A 20,295-nucleotide genomic window follows, 5' to 3' on the forward strand; every position below is an offset into this window, starting at 1 on the left:
TTTTTGTGTTCTTCTTCATAAATTGCAAATATTTGTACCAAATAAACAAATATTTATTGTGTGGGAATAGTGCAAATATGTTATTTACCTAGTCTTTGGTAATCAAACCAAGTGAAACAGTAATTAATGGCATTTTATCTGTACTTGTAGCAAGACAACACAGTGCAAAATGGTGCAAGCCAGTTAAATAATTTTATCAATAGATATACCATTATGAGTGCCATGTCCTTACAGAATTATATTGAAACCCACTAGTAAAAAAGAAAAAAGGGCTTTTCAGTGGTGTGTATGTGATGTCTGCAAAGATACAAAAATAAATGATACTTCTTATTAAAGTATCTTATATTGCTGAATTTATAGAAGTGTTCAAGCCATGCATCCACTCAAGGGGAATGTAATCAGCCTTGAGGTGCTGCTTCCAAAAGAAGTTGCTTGAAAAGTCTGTGTCTGAATTTATCTAGTAATAGATAATTTTATGACAAACAAAGAAAATTATATTCATTGATAAAGACAAACAGTACAGGGAGTAGAATGGTTTATCAACAAAAGTCATTTTGCTTGAAATGCATAAAGGTAGCATATCTGTTAGCAGCCATTCTACGATACTCAGGTACATTCTTCACAACCTACCTATGTTTTACATGTTTTTATGTAGAAAAAACTATTTGTTATGCAGGGCTGGCATTGTGGCTTTACTGTGGTGGTTACGGGGTTAAGCAGAGGGAGAAACAGGTGCTTTACGACTCCAACACAGCATTCAATGCTGGTGTTTACCTTGTGTTTCTTTTTGGACTGTAAGCCCTTTGAGAAGAAGGATCCATCTTCTCTTTATTATTCTTTTTTCTATGTAAACCACTTTGAGACCTTTTCAAGTTGAAAAGTGGTATAAAGGTAGACCTTGATATTTGCAGAAAAAAGCCCCCCAAAAGCCAAAATATGGCAGATTTTCATTGGGGGAGCTTCTTACCTTGTGCTGCTGCTTGTGCCCCCAAAACAGCCGAAAATCATGGGGTTTGTTTGTGTGTTTGTTTTTCCAGGAGCCATTTTGTGGCTCTGATCCCTAAAATGGCAGCCAGAAATGACCTCCCCTGTCATTTCTGGCCACTCCCATCCCACGGATATGCAAGGTCAGGATATCCTCCCCCCTTTTTCCCCCTGCGTATGCTGAGGTTGGGTGTCATTTTCCCAACTGCAGATAAGCAAAACCACAGATAAAAAAATTTGTGAGTAAAGAGGTTTGCCTGTATAAATGATCATAATAATAACACCTACCCTATTTTATTTTATTTTATTTTTATTTATTGCTCAATTTTTATACCGCTTTTCATAATACATCTCAAGGTGGTTTACAAAAGTTAATACAATAGCTGTGTATTATCACAACTAGTAGCAATAAATGATGTGGAGTGAGATCAGAAAAACACACAACTTGATTATGTCATGGCATTGCTTAAGTGATCCTGCATATTACTGGAGTGGGGAGGTGGTGAAGCACTCATCATGTGGGTGTCTTTTTGGTAGTTCCTCTGTATCATGCATAAAGTAAAACATTCCACATTGTTTTACTCTTAGAAAAGTCTATCTTTTTAAATAATTATCTCCTGTGCAGTAGCCAGCCTTCAATTTGTAGGCTGTGCACTGGTTTCTGCGCAGGAATATATGGTATATGGTAATTAAAGGCAAACACCAGTAATGTCCAGAGTTTATGCTTTCCCCAGGCCCAGAGGACTGGGGGATCTCATCTGGGCTGCACGCCCATTATTATGAAGGGAAAATTGAAGTGATTGTAGATTAAGATTAAGAATATCTGTGCACATCTATTTCCCTGTATCTTTATGGGGTGTCCAGATTCTGTAATATGAAATTTGCTGTCGCTAATTAGAAGCAGTGTTATAAACAAGCAATGTTCTGAACAATGAACTACCAATGGAAGACTACCTCTAGAATGGGGAGGGAGAGATAATGAACTTATGCTTGAACAGGAAGATATAGGACTTGTAGTGAAAGAGATGGAGAGTATTGTGATATCCCAGAGTTTCTACTGGTATTTCCTATGCACAGGCAGGAGGAGTCATCGCAGCACAGTACAGCACAGCAAAGCACAGCAGCAGACTGGCTGCAGGAGGAAGGGACAAGCACTGTAATAATCAGGGACACTGATATCCCAGTGACAGTGGAAGTCAGTGCTGCTGATAGAACTTACCAGCCCCAAGGTGAGAAAATAGATGTGGCCTCTAAGCTCCGGAATGCACTGAAGAACTTAAACTAGATCCCAGGAACAAGGAATACTGTGCAAAGAATAGTTTTCAGTCCAGGCATAATGGCCATTTTGCCATGTCTGGTTAGCAATATAAATCAGGGATCCAGGAATGGCAGGAGCAGGCCCATCCTTAGGGCGTGGCAGCTGGGGCCATCACCCTGTGCCCCGTGCCTGGACGGGCCCTGTGGTGGCAGCCAGTGGCGGCGTACACCAAGTGAGCAGTGAGCAGCCTGCCTTGCCACTCGCCAACCTCGCACCTGCTTCAGTTCAGTTCAGAGGTGGCAGCCATGTTTGCCTGGGGACAGGGCCTCAGCATGTCCCGATGACTAGGCGCATCACGTGCTTGATTGCATGAGGGCAGCAGAGGCAGGGCAGGCTAGAGGATGAGCAGGGGTAAGGAGAAAAGGCTCGAAACATTCTCTTTGCTCCCTGCCACAAGAACGCAAGCACCTGTGTCCCGCAGCTTGAGGGTTTGTGGGGGCTTTGGGGGGGTGGTTAAATAAACTTTTTTCCATGGAGTCCAAGGAAATGGCACAGTGTTCTTGTTATCTGTAATCTTTTCTGAGGCTGTGGCCATTGCTTCAGCCTCAGAAACTATTACAAAGCCCAGGAGTGCTTCTGCTATTCCATTAAGTTCTGCTACTTAATGGGAAAGGTGTTTTTTTAAAAAAGTGTCTCTCTAAAAGTCAACTGACAGAATGCAGATACTTGTGCTCTTGTGGCAGGGAGCAAGGAGAAAGACTAGAGCCATTTCTCCTTACCCCTGCCAGTCCAGGTAAGTAGTTAGAGGTGTGTGGGAGGGTCAAAGTGAAAGGTCAGAGGGCTCAGCCCAGTTTGGTTTTACAAATAAAAAATTTCAACTGCACTTCAGCCCCCAGACAATGCTTGGCTTCAAGTCAAAAGGGATTGAAGTAGGCCAAACTTGAATACCCCTGGAGGTTTTCACAGCCCTATACCTGTGTTGAAAGGAACAGACAGATTATAAGAAGAATAGCAGTCTGGGGGATTTATTTAACTAGCAAGTAATATTTTTATCTTTGCTGTAGCTTAACTATCCCGTTTATACAGAAAATCTTATAGATTCCTTATGAGGAAATAATACCTTAATGCATAAGGACTGAGTATTTAGACAGATCAAGTTTTTAAAAAAACAACTTTTGAGTTTCTTCACAAGCTGTTAAAGCTATTATTTTGTACTAGGTGACACCCCGTTTAACATAGACCATATTGTTAATAGTTATGGGATTTTATTGAATTAATGAGACTGTTATCATGTAGTAGAATGTCTTGCTGAGTTAATTGAAACTGCAGAGATTATATAAATGGTATTAATGAACTTTGACTGCCTGGTGCCTCTGCTTTAATAAAGACTGCTTGGTGGGCTAAATGAACATAGGCAGATAAAAGAACAGGTTCAATTTTGTGAGCCTACAGGCTATTAACAAAGAAAACCTTTTCACCTCTGTTTTTGAACAGTAGCATTTCCACAGTGCAGTGATTTAGAAGATGGTTGATCTGGAGCTAAAAAGGCCGAAGAAAATATGAGACATTTCAGTGACTGAATATTTATATTTGATAACTGATGAATATTTACTTTCAATAGCAAGGATTTACAGAGTGGTGATGAATTGTTTTAACATGAACTCAATTTTTATATTTTATACTACTATTTTATCCATATCAACTACAGTCCCCACAGTTGAATATATGAATGTATGATACTCCATTATACTGAGTCAGACCATTGGTCCATCTAGCTCAGTATTGTCAACACTGGCTGGCAGTGGCTCTCCAGGCTTTCATACTGAGTTTTTTCAGTCCAGCCTGGAGATACCAGGGATGTTAACTGCATTGTCTTTATTTGTGAATACACATTGTTTATATATTGTTTTATATAGATTGATATTCTTAATTAGTTCTAATAATAACTTCCTGCTTCAAGAAATACCTTATAACTAGTGTGCTGGTAATACCGTCAGGCTTCTGGAATGCCTGTTGATGCTTATTCCAAAGCATCTGTATTCCCAGCTTGTACGTGTATCCTGCAGGAAGACTAATGGAGCAGCATTTCTACCTAATACTCAGCATTCTTTATGCAATTATTAATGATGCTAAGTGCTAGTGAGTTCAGTTTAATTGCCCTCTCTTGGCATCCAGAATGTTCTGCCTACGTATTATTAAATAAGCTCACCTACCTCAACATATTTGACACTGCAGCAAAATGACTACCCTCAAGAATGACCACTATTGCTTAACGACCAGTATTGGTCATCTGAGACCCAGGTGCAAACCCTCACACAGCCATGAATCTTATTGGTTAGCAAAAGCAGAAGTTGTCGTTGTACTGAATAAGCTTGGGCCAGCCATTTTCTCTCCCACCCTACCTCACAAGATTGTTGTGATGATAAAAGCAGTAATAAGTAACAATTGTGGGAGCTGGGTGCACTCCAGCAGGTAGTATCATGGCACACTTTTTCAGTCCATCTCTGGCTTTTATGCCAGCCGCTGAAATCTCACATCCCAGGCAATTGAGGCCTGTTCCTTTTTCCGGCCCCTCTCCCAACCCACTGACCCTAGGGAGCTCTGAGAACACTCCTTCGAGGATTAGGGTGCTGCTGCTGAATGCCAGGTCAGTTAACGCAAAAACATCCACTGTGATCCACTTGTGGAACGCTCTGCCTCAGGATGTGGTGACAGCCAACAACCTGGATGGCTTTAAGAGGGGTTTGGATGACTTCATGGAGCAGAGGTCTATCAATGGCTACTAGTCGGAGGGCTGTAGGCCACCTCCTGCCTCAAGGGCAGGGTGCCTCTGAGTACCAGTTGCAGGGGCGTAATGGCAGGTGAGAGGGCATGCCCTCAACTCCTGACTGTAGGCTCCCAATGGCATCTGGTGGGCCACTGTGTGAAACAGGATGCTGAACTAGATGGGCCTTGGGCCTGATCCAGCAGGGCTGTTCTTATGTTCTTATGTTCTTATCTCTCATCCACGATCTGATTGTGGATGAGCATGCTGACCTGGTATGCGTGACGGAGACCTGGTTGGATGCGCTGGGCGGGGTTGGTCTCTCTCAGCTTTGTCCTCCAGGTTTCCAGATCATGCAGCAGCCCCGCCTCAAGGGCCGGGGAGGAGGCGTTGCAGTCATCTTTCGAGAGACCCTCCCCGTTTCCAGGTGCCCAGTCAGGCAATCTCAGAATTTCGAGTGTTTGTCCTTGAGGGTGGGCCTCCGAGATAGGCTGGGGATTCTGCTGGTGTACCGACCACCCCGCTGCACTTCAGTCTCCCTACCTGAGCTGGCGGGGGTGGTCTCGGAGGTGGCTTTGGGTTCCCCCAGGCTTATTGTTTTGGGGGATTTCAATGTCCACGCCGAGGCCCCCCTAGTGGGTGCAGCTCAGGATTTCATGGCCTCCATGGCAACCATGGGCCTATCTCAATTGGTATCGGGCCCTACCCACGTGGCGGGACACACTCTGGATCTGGTTTTTGCCGACCGGGAAATAAATGATCTTGAGGTGGTGGAATTTGAGATCACTCCCTTGTCATGGACAGATCATCACCTGGTGGGGTTTAGTTCGACTGCTCCGTCTGCCCTCTGCAGGGGTGGTGGGCCGATTAAGATGGTCCGCCCCCGGAGGCTTATGGATCCGCTTGGATTTCAGACGGCCCTCGGGGAGTTTCCAGTGTCCAGAGCTGGTGACCCTGTCGAGGCCTTGGTTGATCTCTGGAATGGAGAGATGGCCCGGGCTGTTGACACGGTTGCCCCCAAGCGCCCTCTCCGGCTTGGTGGAGCCCGTTCTGCTCCTTGGTTTTCCTCGGAGCTTAGGGTGATGAAGCAACTCGGACGACGGCTGGAGCGACACTGTAGGAAGAGTCGTCACGAATCCGATCGAACACGGGCTAGAGCCCATTTTAGGGAGTACGCCGTGGCGGTGGGGGCGGCGAAGAAATGCTTTTTCTCCGCCTCCATTGCGTCTGCTCAGTGCAGGCAAACAGAGCTGTTTCGTGTGGTGAAAACATTGCTCCACACATCCCCCCGGACAATGGGAGAGGAGTCATCTACGGCTCTTTGTGATCGGTTTGCCTGTCGCTTTGCAGATAAAGTCGCTTGCATCCGTGCTGACCTGGACTCCAGAGTTTTGGCAGTTCCGGCAGACGTGCCTCTGGTACCATCTGGTCCCGTTGTTTTGGATTCTTTTCAGTTGGTGTGGCCTGAGGATGTGGACAAGATCCTGGGCAGTGTGCGGGCGACTTCGTGCGCTCTTGACCCTTGCCCTTCATGGCTAATAAAAGCTGCCAGGGAGGGGACAGGCAGATGGCTGGAGGTAATCGTTAATGCTTCGTTAAGGGAGGGCAGGATGCCATCGTGCCTTAAGGAGGCGGTGGTAAGACCTCTATTAAAAAAGCCCTCCCTTGATCCCTCCAACCTGGACAATTATAGACCTGTGTCTAACCTTCCCTTCTTGGGCAAGGTGATGGAGCGTGTGGTGGCGTCCCAGCTGCAGAGGGTCTTGGATGATACGGATTATCTGGACCCTTTTCAATCTGGCTTCCGCCCCGGGTATGGGACTGAGACTGCCTTGGTCGCTCTAGTGGATGACCTACGCCGGGAACTAGACAGGGGGAGTGCGTCCCTGTTGGTTCTGCTGGACCTCTCGGCGGCGTTCGATACCATCGACCATGGTATCCTTCTGGGCCGCCTCTCGAGTATGGGAATCGGAGGCACTGCGTTGCAGTGGTTCCAGTCCTTTCTTGAGGGGAGGGTCCAGAAGGTGGTGCTGGAGGACTACTGCTCGGCCCCGTGGCCGTTGGCCTGTGGGGTCCCGCAGGGTTCGGTCTTGTCCCCCATGCTGTTTAACATCTACATGAAGCCGCTGGGAGAGGTCATCCGGGGATCTGGACTGAGTTGTCAGCAATATGCGGATGAGAGCTCTATCTCTCCTTGTCATCTGATCCTAGGGAGGTGGTGGATGTCCTGAATCGGGGGCTGGAGGCCGTGATAGGTTGGATGTGGGCTAACAGACTGAAATTGAATCCGGATAAGACGGAGGTACTGTTGGTCAGTAGGAGAGCCAATCGGGATGAGGAGATTTTACAGGTTCTGGATGGGGTTGCACTCCCCTTGAAGGAGCAAGTACACAGCTTGGGGGTACTACTGGACCCGGCTCTGCTTTTGGAGGCTCAGGTGGAGGCGGTGGCCAGGGGTGCCTTTGCACGGCTTTGGCTGGTGCGCCAGTTGCGTCCCTTTCTCGAGAAGGCAGATCTGGCCACGGTTACCCACGCCTTAGTCACGTCGTGGCTGGATTACTGTAACGCGCTCTACGTGGGGCTGCCCTTGAAGAATATCCGGAAACTACAGCTAGTGCAAAACGCGGCAGCGAGGGTTCTATCCGGAGCTGCCCGTTGGGAACATATCACCCCCATTTTGAAAGAGCTGCACTGGCTGCCGGTTTGTTTCCGGGTCCAATTCAAGGTGCTGGTTTTGACCTTTAAAGCCCTAAACAGTTTGGGCCCGGGGTATTTGAGGGACCGCCTGCTCCCAAGGGTTGCTGCCCGCTTGACTAGGACATCTGGGGGGGCCCTGCTCCGGGTGCCGACAATGAGGGAGGCCCGGCTGTCGTGCACTCGGGACAGGGCCTTCTCTGTTGCTGCCCCTAGACTCTGGAATGCTCTCCCGGTGGCCATTCGTTCCTCGGACCCCATCACAGCTTTTAGAAAGCTTTTAAAGACTTGGCTTTTTACCCAGGCTTTTACATAATTGTCTTTTACTGCTGTTCTTGTGTGTTTTTGTTTGTTGTCTTGTTTTAATGCCTGTTTTTAGCTTGATGTTTTTACTGCTTTTTACTGTATGTTTTTAATTTTTGTAAACCGCCTTGGGGTTTTCTTTTAACGAAAGGTGGTATAAAAATGTAAAAATAAAATAAAATAAAATAAAAATCCCCAGGCAATAATGTGTTCCTCTATTTAGAATGTGATAGACAGATGTCAGGATGGAGGCCCTTACAAACAATGCCTAGTGGCTGGGGTCACTGCTGGTCTATTGCCTTCGTCTACCAACCCATGTCCGCCCCACACACTCTCTGGATTAATAAGAGCCACAATAGAAGTAGCCTGTGCCTGAAGGCTTCGGTTACTGGATGCCCAAGTGAAGGATCATCCCTGTAAGCCAGGCGTAGCATGGCATGGTGGCAGATAATTTTCTGCACATGCTCTGAATCAGAGGATACAGACATGCCACACATTGCCCCCTACTTGGAATTCGAGTAGTAGCAGGATTATTCATGGATCATTATGTTCAGGCAGGATCATTCTGAGCCTATGTGGTCGTATATCCTTTTGTTGGCACACAAAAATAAATATTATATGCCAGAATTAGCAAAGAATTTGTGCTGTTTATGGAAGATAATTTATTTCCTACGTGTTCTATGTAGCAAAATAGTCATGAAGGATTTTGAGTGAATAGTAATCAAAGCTGAAAGTCTCCCCATTTGTTTGAGTAAACCAGTAGTGAATGGTGCCCCATCAGTTTCTGCAGACTTTAAGATCTGTTTTATTAACAGCACAGGGATTCTCAAGGGGATTATAGGAGCTAGATGGCCAATAGTTATTGATTTTCTTTTGGAAGTCTTATCCGACATACTCAGCGTATCTGTTTGTAAGAAGTCTTTCCAATATGACCTCAAGGCATTGTTTTATGACTGAGCCTGCAAGTTACAAGCATGAGCAATATTTGGGGAAGGTTTAAACTACTGTGTTGTACTCAAAAGAAAGCATTTAAAACAACACACCAGTGACAGTTTAAAATGGCAAGAAATTGAACTACTTTGTTGCTAGCCAATTCTTTTATATTGAAGACAGGAGTCAGTTTCCCCCATGTGTATGATCTAGGATAAATATCAAAAGTAATACAAAATCAGGAAGGAAAGAAGAGATTGTACAAAGCCCTTTCTAAAACACTTGATCATGTTTAGCATACAATAGAATAGACATCGTACATTTGTGTGTACAGAGCAGTCACAAACTTATCCTTTGAAGCATTGTAGAAGGTCAGAACTAAAAGTGTGATATTGTGTGGCTGAACCTGTAGAAAATGAAGGATTTTCTTCATTTTTAGATTTTTAAGTGGTTTGCTTGATATTTAGTTGATCATTTTTAAGTGGTTTTTAAGTGGTTTTGCTTGATATTTAGTTGATCAGATTTTTAAGTGGTTTGCTTGATATTTAGTTGATCAGCCTAATTGGGGCCAGAAGGAGTTGGACCCTAACTTGCTACAGGGCCCTACTTTCCTATTAAATCACATTTTAAAAATGGATTTCACTAAATGAATCATACAGCTGTATCTGACATAGCAAAATCTGCTCTTTCTTGTGGCCCAAATATAAATTGGATAAGAGGAGAACATCTGATAAGAGTGGTAGAGGTGTAATTCTCATCTTAGCAGAGTGAATTAGGCTAGATGCCTTTCAAGTTCCTCCCAACCCTATGTTCTAGAATTATATAAATAACTCTTCACTTAATATCAATTTACAGATATTTCCTTTTTGGAAAACCAATGAGATAACTTTTTAGCTGGCTATACTTCTTACTTGTCCTTTATGCATGTCTTTACACGATGGCTCATAAGTGCAATTCTTATAACATAATTCTTTATATAGATCTTGGCATAACTGCTGAGTGGTGATTTGTGATCTATTGACATCTTTCTATTTAAAAAATGGGATTAATTTCCTGTCTATACTTCATAGCAGAGTACTGTAATTTACAGTAAAACCATTGGATATTCATCATTTTTATGCTACAATGACTTTTACTGGCTCATTAAGTGCAGAGGTGGGAAATTCCTGGCACATTAAATAAAATCTTGTTGTGTCTTTCTAAAATTGTAGGGAATGCACGAACTCTTAGCACCTATTGTGTTTATTTTGCATTGTGACCACCAAGCTTTTCTGCATGCAAGTGAAGCTGCACAACCAAGGTAGGTGCCTTTTATTTCTTCACACAGTATAAACTAGAGTAAAGATCTAAAAGCAATTTGTGCATCAACTAATGGCTCATGTAGTGACTGTTGTACATTCAGAGTGTCATAGTCACAATGACATAATGATATTGCAACTGATTCAAATGTAAGGATTGTTTACAAGTCCCTGAGACCTTTCAGCCCTTGCACTGTACATTTCCATCCCTACTGTCACTGCCAAACTACAAGTGGCATTGAAAGTGTTATTAGCCCTAGTGGGCTAGTGTTTCTTTCATCAGTACCATCCAGGTTGTGAGATGGTCATGGGGCTTTAACCCTAACGTCCTAATCTACAGTCCTAATCCAGAGTACATAAGAACAGCCCTGCTAGATCAGGCACAAGGCCATCGAGTCCAGCATTCTGTTTCACATAGTGGCCCACCAGATGCCTATGGGGAGCCCACAGGCAAGAGGTATGTGCATGCCCTCTCTCCTGCTGTTGCTCCTTGCAACTGGTATTGAGGCTTCGTGCCACTGAGGCTGGAGATGGCCCAAGCCACCAGACTGGTAGCCATTGATAGACCTGTCCTCCATGAATCTGTCTAAGCCCCTTTTAAAGCCATCCAAGCTGGTGGCCATCACCACATCCCATGGCAAAGAATTCCACAGATTAATCAAGTACTGTATGAAAACATACTTCCACTTGTTGGTCCTAAATTTCCCAACCTTCAGTTTCCTGGGGTGAACCCCTGGTTCTAGTGTTGTATGTGAGAGAGAGAAATTTCTCTCTGTCCACCCTCTCCACTCCATGCATAATTTTATACACTTTGATCATGTCTCCCCTTAGTCGCCTCTTTTCCAAGGTAAAGAACCCCAGATGCTGTAGCCTATTCTCATAAGGAAGATGCTCCAGGCCTCTGATCGTTTTGGTTGCCCTCTTCTGCACCTTTTTCAGTTCTACAATATCCTTCTTAAGATACAGTGACCAAAGCTAGAAAACCTAGGTGGACTGGATTCCTCCACAGAAACCCTGTGGGTGACTATACAAGGCTGGAAAGGGAACGTGCTACTGGGGAAGTGCTATCGCCCTCTGGATCAAAATGCCGACAGTGACTGGGAGTTGCAGGAGGAAATCAGGGAGGCATCAAGGAGAGGCAGGGCTGTAATTATGGGTGATTTCAACTACCCACACATATACTGAGTAAATTCACATTCAAGTCAGGACAAAGAGGTCAGATTTCTAGATACGCTAAATGACTGTGCCCTAGAACAGTTGGTCATGGAACCAACCAGAGAGAAGGCAACCTTGGATCTAATTCTGAGTGACACCCAGGACCTGGTGCGTGATGTCAGTGTCATCGACCCTTTAGGGAACAGTGACCACAGTGCCATCAAATTCAGCATACATGCGGGGAGAGAATCACCAAGGATGTCTAACACAGACATTTTGAATTTCAGAAGAGGAAACTTCTCCAAAATGAGGAGTATGGTGAAAAGAAAGCTGAGGGGGGAAATCAGGAGAGTCACTTCGCTCCAGAGTGCATGGAGTTTACTCAAAACCACAATACTAGAAGCCCAGTTAGATTGTATACCCAAAAGGAGGAAAGGTACCACTAAGTCCAGGAGGATGCCAGCATGGCTAACGGGTACCGTCAAGAAAGCCATAAAAGGGAAGAAGACTACCTTCCGAAATTGGAAGGCCTGCCCAAATGAAGAGAACATAAAGGAACACAAACTCTGGCAAAAGAAATGCAAGGTGACAATAAGGGAGGCAAAAAGAGAATTTGAGGAACATTTAGCCAAAAGTATCAAAGGGAATGACAAAAACTTCTTTAAGTACATCAGAAGCAGGAAACCTGCCAGGGAGGCAGTTGGACCATTAGACAATGAGGGAGTGAAAGGGATTATTAAGGAGGATATGGAAGTTGCAGAGAAGCTGAATGAGTTCTTTGCATCTGTCTTCACGGCAGAGGATACTGAGCATATACCTGTTCCTGAACCAGGCTTTTTAGGGATGGAGGCTAGAGAGCTGAGTCAGATAGAAGTGACAAGGGATGATGTTCTAAACTGTCTGGAAAAACTGAAAACTAACAAATCACCAGGGCTGGATGGCATCCATCCAAGAGTCCTCAAAGAACTCAAATGTGAAATTGCTGACCTCCTTGCTAAAATATTTAACTTATCCCTGAAATCGGGCTCTGTACCAGAGGACTGGAGAGTAGCCAATGTAACACCGATTTTCAAAAAGGGATCCAGGGGCAATCCGGGAAATTACAGGCCGGTTAGCCTAACGTCCGTTCCAGGCAAATTGATGGAAAGCATCCTCAAGGATAAAATTGTAGAGCACCTAGAAGAACAGGCCCTGCTGGGAGTGAGCCAGCATGGCTTCCGCAAAGGTAAATCTTGCCTCACCAACCTTTTGGACTTCTTTGAGAGTGTCAACGAGTGTGTGACTCAAGGTGATCCAGTTGACATAGTCTACCTGGACTTCCAAAAAGCTTTTGACACAGTTCCTCATCAAAGACTCCTGAGGAAACTTAGCTGTCATGGGATAAAGGGACAAGTGCATGTGTGGATTGCTAACTGGTTGAAAGACAGGGAACAGAGGGTAGGTATCAATGGAGAGTTTTCACAATGGAGGGAAGTAAGAAGTGCGGTCCCCCAGGGATCTGTACTGGGACTGGTGCTTTTTAATTTATTCATAAATGATCTAGAAGCAGGGGTAAGCAGCAATGTGGCCAAATTTGCATATGATACCAAACTCTTCCGGGTAGTGAAATCCAAAACGGATTGTGAGCAGCTCCAAAAGGATCTCTCCAAACTGGGGGAGTGGGCGACAAAATGGCAAATGCGGTTCAATGTTAGCAAGTGTAAAGTGATGCACATTGAGATGAAAACCCCCAACTTCAAGTATATGCTGATGGGATCCGAGCTGTCGGTGACGGACCAGGAGAGGGATCTTGGGGTTGTGGTGGACAGCTTGTTGAAAGTGTCGACTCAATGTGCGGCAGCTGTGAAAAAGGGCAATTCCATGCTAGGGATCATTAGAAAGGGGATTGAAAATAAAACGGCTAACATTATAATGCCCTTATACAAAACTATGGTGCGACCACACTTGGAGTACTACGTACAATTCTGGTCACCACATCTTATAAAGGACATTGTAGAACTGGAGAAGGTACAGAAGAGGGCAACCAAGATGATCAGGGGCCTAGAGCACCTTTCTTATGAGGCAAGACTACATCACCTGGGGCTTTTTAGTTTAGAAAAAAAGACGACTGCAGGGTGACATGATAGAGGTCTATAAAATCATGCATGGTGTGGAGAAAGTGGAGAGAGAGAAATTCTTTTCCCTCTCATACAACACTAGAACCAGGGGTCACTCCATGAAATTGATTGCCAGGAGGTCTAGGACCAACAAACGGAAGTACTTTTTCACACAATGAGTGATCCACTTGTGGAACTCTCTGCCACAGGATGTGGTGAGAGCCAACAACCTGGATGGCTTTAAGAGGGGGTTGGATGACTTCATGGAGGAGAGGTCTATCCATGGCTACTAGTCGGAGGGCTGTGGGCCACCTCCAGCCTCAAGGGTGTGCCTCTGAGTACCAGTTGCAGGAGAGCAATGGCAGGAGAGAGGGCACGCCCTCAACTCCTGTCTGTGGCTTCCAGCGGCATCTGGTGGGCACTGTGCGAAACAGGCTGCTGGACTAGATGGGCCTTGGGCCTGATCCAGCAGGGCTGTTCTTATGTTCTTATGTTCTTAAAGCTGTACACAATACTCAAGATCTGGCCACACCATAGATTTGTATATAGGCATTATCATTTTAGAATTTTTATTTCCAATCCCCTTCCTAATGATTCCTAGCATGGAATTAGCCTGTTTCACAGCTGCCATGCACTGAGATGACACTTTCAATGAGCTGTCCACCACAACCCCAAGATGATGCTCCTGCAGATTAGCAACATTTGAGTTTTTTTCTGGGGTAATTGGGAGCTGGAGAAGTGTCTCTCATTGATTGGGATATGATGGGGGATTGGATTAAACCCTGCCTTGTTCCCATCATTGCTCTGATCTGAGACCCCAATCAGACTGGTAGTGTAGGGGTGTGCATGAGCAGTTCGAAGCAAACTGGTTCAGCATAAACTGGCTGTTTTGATTGGCCTGATCATAAACCGGACCGGCCTTCAGGAAAGGGGGCTGTTCCATGATCAGACCTAATCAAGCCCAGTTTGAGGTTAACCAGTTGGGCAGTTCATGCAGCTATGTTAAGGGGAATCCAGTGAGGATTCCCCTTTGCTTGTAAAGGGGAATTCTTTTAAAAGGACTTGCCAGTTAGGGTGACATGGGGGAGGTGGGGTGGGCATCAAGAGGCACCTGTAACAGTAAATGCTAAGGTGCCTAATGGCAGCGGTGCCAAGGAGCAGAGCTCGCCCCAGCCAGCAGCCCATGCAGTAACACGGCTCTGCACTCACCTAGCCTCCACACATGTGTGGAGGGTATTTGCGTGGCCATGAATGTGTGGAAGCCAGGTGAATGCAGAGCTGTGTGGGCTGCTGGCTGGGAGGAGCGCCACTGCTCACTACTGCTACCGGTAAGCACCTTAGCATTTACTTTTACAGGTGCCTCTCATTGCACACATACCCCATGCAGCAAGCCCTTTAAAGCATGAACCACTGAACTGGTTTGAGCTGGTTTGATCGAATGGATCAGTCCAGTCGGTTGATTCGACTGAACCGGTTCACGGGCCTGCATTTCTGTCCAAATATGGTTCGAATTCAGACCGAACCATACAAAATGGTCCGTGTACTATGATAGTGACTCAGGGCCAGCATCAGAGGTCAGCCAATTTAGGCACTAGCCGAAGGCCCAGGGCCATCAACGAATGCATGAATGACCACTGGAGTCCTCCTATAACTTGGTGCAAATGGCTGAGGACACAGTTCTTCTTGCAGGGGAGGGACCAGATTATCTTGGCAGCACCAACTCTGCTCACATGCTGAGTAATAAAATACAACTCATTCATATGGCATCTGAAGACAATATTGCTGTTCAGCTGCACATTATGCAGCTATAATTTGATTGCTGAATGTGTCTGATAATATAAATCGTATGTCCAAAGCATAGATCTTTCATTTATCACAAATAATGACTACTTAAATATGCCAATAAATGTTTAGATGTACATTGCATTTAAATGTACTTATTATTCTGCAAATAACATTTAATTTTATTTTGAATTGAAATCAGATGGTTTTTTTGCTCAGCATGTTTTTACTTTATTTTATTTGAATATTTTAGTTCAACTACAAAGTGACTTACAAGAGAGAGAGAAATCCCCATGAATACCATAAACAACAAATTAAAATCACAGTAATAAAAATAGCGACAGATAAATACAATAAACTCACATTATCACCACAGACCCCAGTGCATCCTGGAATAAAGAATGTCCAACTTCTTTCTAAAGATGGTTAAAGAGAGAGGGCTGAATCTTCCTGCATGGATGACTTGAGGTCACGACTGCACTCTCTAGATAGGATCACAGTTGCTGTACCAGGTATAGATGGTAAATATGCTCCTAGTCACAGCAGTTGCCTCAGCATTCAGGGACAATGCTGAATCAAGGAGCGCCCCCAGGCCTTTCCTTCTAGGCAGGTCAAATACTTCCATCTAACAAGGTAGGATTTCCCACCAACAGCATCTCTTATCTTATCTGGATTAAATTTCAGCTTGTTGGCTTTCATCTGTCCCAGAACGTCCTCCAAACACTGTATCAGAATTTCCGACAGGTTGTTGGAAAGAATAATAAAAAAACATAAATATTTATTATTTATTTATTACATTTTCTATCCCGCTCTTCCAAGGAGCCAAGAGCAGTGTACTACATACTTAGGTTTCTGCTCACAACAACCCTGTGAAGTAGGTTAGGCTGAGAGAGAAGTGACTGGCTCAGAGTCACCTAGTAAGTATCATGGCTGAATGGGGATTTGAACTCAGGTCTCCCCGGGTATCATGTAGATGTTAAAGATCATGGGGATCTTTACAATCTATATGAATGGATCCCTGAAGAACCCCATAGGCCATTGGTCAAGGGCATGAATCCCTGAGCACCACTTTGGGAGACCGCCCCACAAAGAAGAACCAGAGCCACCATAACACAGTGTCTTTTAGTCCCATCCACGCAAGACAGGCAAGAAGGATGCCATGGTTGATGGTACTGAAAGGTCCAGAAGAGCCAACATGCTCATGCTCTCTTTGTTTGCCTCCCAATGATGGTCATCTACCAGGGGAACAAAGCAGTCTCCATCCTGAATCCAGGTTGAAAGCAGACTGGGAGGGATATAAATGATCGGCCTTGTCTAGAAACAAGTTGGGAGCTTCCTTCTACTCCACGACCAGTGCTAGTTCTGTACTAGTCCAGTTAAATTCACTCTTAGCTCATAGAAGCATTACTATCTCATTTGATTGCTCCATGATTTATCTTAATAATATTCTTCAGTACTTTAGTTGTACAAATGAAATACGGCTACATTCTTATGCAATAGCATTTATATAGCTAGAATAATCCACATCTGCATTTATGTTCAGAATTAAATCTTTTTCTTTTCTTTTTTTGAGTAAGAGCCTTATGAGGAATAATTGGGGACCGGCAGATACCCTATACTGCCAAATAGATGATTGGTCCTATCAGTTTTGACAGTGATGAACACCACTTGGTATTAGAAAGAATGAATCCGGGCAACCCCCTTTCTCCCCCTGTTGTAAACAACAGGATCATTACTGATGTTATCAATCACTTATTCTGCGATCAGAAAGGGGAAGATCCTCATGGCTAGGATCGGTAGGTTGTTGCTGCATGAAACGTTCTCTGGGCCATATCTATTTGAAAACATGGTAATATTTGGGATCCAAACAACTCCTTGCCCAAGCAGAAGATGCTCCCAAATACATCTAGTATATTGCTATATCTCATCCGCTCTCCCTGCATCACATGCCACTCTCCAGAGGTTCCATCAGGCTTCATTAATTGTTTTTCAAAGAGGAAGTAGGGCATGAAGGTAAGGACCTTCAAACCCTGCTTCCTCTTTGAAAAACGATGGTATGGCATCCCATATTCATTTATTTTGAACCCAGTCAGTCAAGCTGGGATATATATTAAGAAGAAAGTGTCAGATATCTCCAAGTAAACACACGTACATAATTATCCCTCTTCTTTTCCACTAGAGCTCTAGCCAGAGAAGAAATGGGTAAGAGGTGTTGTCACTGATTAATTGCTGCTAAAATGCTATAAAAATAGATTCTATTAAAATAAATTACTGTTTTGATACTGTGTATTTGACCAATAACCATATTTTTTGTTTTCAGCAAACAGTGATAGATTGTGGAGTGATCAATTATTCTGGATCAAGCTTATTCAAATAATACATTGTGGCATTCAGTAATTTGTTATTTGGAATAATTAGATGGTTACTTCATTGTAGTGCAGTCAAGGCAGCTAATTTGTTTTTGATCTTTAGAAAGAGTAAGGACTTCATCTGTCTTCGCTGGAGTTACTCTTTTTAATTATAAAAGGCTAGTTTTACTTAGCTAACTTCTATACAAAGTGTACATAAGAAATTTACTGGAAATAAACTTTCATTTTATTTTAAAACAGTGAGGAAATGAAAGTTCTATTGAATCCTGAATACCTGGAACATGATGCCTAGTAAGTTTCAATGGCTTTCTTTTCTTCTTATATTTTCTGCTAATAGCAACAGCAGCATTGTTCTTATAAAACTTTATTTCTCTTTAGTGCAATGTTCACCCATCTTATGAAAACAGCTGAACACTGGTTTTCAACCTGTGAGCATGACAGTCAAAAGGTAAGTGCTGATGAAATCCATTAACATACTAAGATCGTTTACACTACTGTTAGTGGGAGGGAGGGCAGGGGAAGAGGCAAGGTCGAACCTACCTTACCCCCAAGATGATCATTAGTCTTCTGTGTGGCTTGCACACCTGCACGATCCACGCTGCTCTTAGTAGCATGGAGATATGGAGCCCGGGAAAATGAAGTTTGGCTTCCAGATATCCCTAAATGCACTGTGCGAGGAGTGCAGTAAAGGTAAAGTGAGGTAAAGATAAAGTTCTGGCAGCCACAGAGCCCTGTGATTGTCTTTGGTAGAATACAGGAGAGGTTTACCATTGCCATCTCCCATGCAGTATGCAGTACATAGAGGGATTTCCCCTCAAACCAGGTGCTGTAGGCGCCCGGTTATGTGTCTGCTCAAACTGCCTGCATCTGGAGCACACATATGATCCCGGACCTGGATCAAAGGGCCTGCTTGCGTTCTTTTACCCAGATAAAACCCTGGGGAAAATTTCCATGCTGCCTAAGGAGGCAGTGCTGGAATCGGCTTGGATCCCAACACTTCACTCGAGCAGCCCTAACCAGTTAGGGCTGCCCAATTCTGAGTAGTGATACTTGTTTGAACAGCCTCACTGTATTTTTAATTAATTATGTTTATTAAATAGTTATTTAATAAGAAGTGAGGTTTGAGTTAATTGGGAACGTCCAGACTATTTAGTCATGACTAAGCACCATTGGAAATCAATAAGACCAATAACTATTAATTTAAATGGGGCTTACTTGTGACTTACTTAGTCTGGATACTGGTCCTTAGTTCTAAAGTTTAAGCAAACTCTTTGAAGGTTCACCCTCACTTCAACCTTAAAACCTGTCAAGTTGAACTGTGTGAATAGCACAATGTTTCAGTCATAATTCGTTTTACTTTACAGTTTTTTCGTGGCTCTGCGAAGATTTGGCTTTGAAGCATCAAGGCCAAGTCATCAGCCCCTGACACTGCGGGGAGGTGGTGGCTCTTAGCACTTATCTCCAGGCAAAATGATCCTGTCCGCTACACCAGGGAGGGACATTAGAGGGATTCAGAGCCATTGGAACTCATAAAGCTTTATATTACGTCACTTGCACATCTTCCAAGGTGTCACAGGATTTTCACATCTCCAAATACCTTTGAAGGCCCTCTGTGGGGCTACACACAGCACCACTTTGTCCAGAGGTGAGCACTGGGAGTCACCCAGGGGTGGCTCATTAATGAGGCAATGACCCCACCACCCTGGAGCAGGGAGCATGGGCATCTTGCATGTTGCAGTTTTAACAACCAGAATGTGAGCCCTTTGGGCACAGGGATCCATCTTATTTATTTATTATTTCTCTTTGTAAACCGCCCTGAGCCATTTTTGGAAGGGCGGTATAGAATAATAATAACAACAACAACAACCAACTGCCCAGAAAGTCAAGCAGCCCACATTTCTGTCCACAAGGCAGGTGAGACTAGCATCACCCCTGGCAATGATGCCAAGGGTGTAGTTGCATAGTCTCAGGGGACGCATCCACTCAAGTTGATGCTGGAACACCACCTTTCTGCAGAGCCATGTCAATGTGCAAATGATTCGGCTTTGGCACTTCAGAACTGAATAGTTCCACAGCCCTGCTGGCTACTATAACTATTACTACTATTTATCATATTATATCATACCAGAACAGTAGCCAAGTTAGCCTTTCATAGCAAAAGAATCAGAGGGATGGTGCAAATACACTGGTGGTGTTTGCATAAGCTGCAGTTAAGCCTGCAATAGGTTGTGTGTTCTTCTTGCCTACCTTATCTTATTGTAGCTTGGAAACTGGATATTGTGGCATCTCATAACATGTTTGCAGCATATAATAATTATTATAATAATATTTACACTTCAGTAATTAGACATTATTACCTTTAGCGGGTATCTATATTGCAATATTTTCTTCAATTATACATTTCTGGGTTTGTTTTTTGTTTTATGTTTTGTCCTGACTTTAGGAAAAAGATGCAATGATGACGCCTATCCCTTTTGCACGACCACAAGATTTAGGTCCATCAATTGCTATTGTAGCAAAAGTAAACCAAATTCAAGATCATTTGCTAAAGAAACATGATATTGAACTCTACATGCATTTGAACAGGCTAGAGATTGCTCCGCAGATTTATGGACTGTAAGTGCTGAATTTAATTTTTAAATACTGGAAATTAATTCATATA

General features: G+C 44.0%; 1 protein-coding gene across 10 annotated transcripts in view; it reads left to right on the forward strand.

Moving 5' to 3' along the window:
* Positions 1 to 20,295, forward strand: part of TBC1D5 (TBC1 domain family member 5) — a 433,806-nt gene that overhangs the window by 244,042 nt on the left and 169,469 nt on the right. For all 10 annotated transcript variants that reach the window (XM_053261522.1, XM_053261519.1, XM_053261520.1 and 7 more), the window contains 4 exons: positions 10,145 to 10,233; positions 17,874 to 17,924; positions 18,012 to 18,081; positions 20,077 to 20,249. In XM_053261522.1, coding sequence (XP_053117497.1) covers positions 10,145 to 10,233; positions 17,874 to 17,924; positions 18,012 to 18,081; positions 20,077 to 20,249 — 383 coding nt within the window. The remainder of the gene's footprint in view (positions 1 to 10,144; positions 10,234 to 17,873; positions 17,925 to 18,011; positions 18,082 to 20,076; positions 20,250 to 20,295) is intronic.

This window comes from Hemicordylus capensis, chromosome 6 (assembly GCF_027244095.1).
Source record: "Hemicordylus capensis ecotype Gifberg chromosome 6, rHemCap1.1.pri, whole genome shotgun sequence".
Lineage (NCBI taxonomy): Eukaryota > Metazoa > Chordata > Lepidosauria > Squamata > Cordylidae > Hemicordylus > Hemicordylus capensis.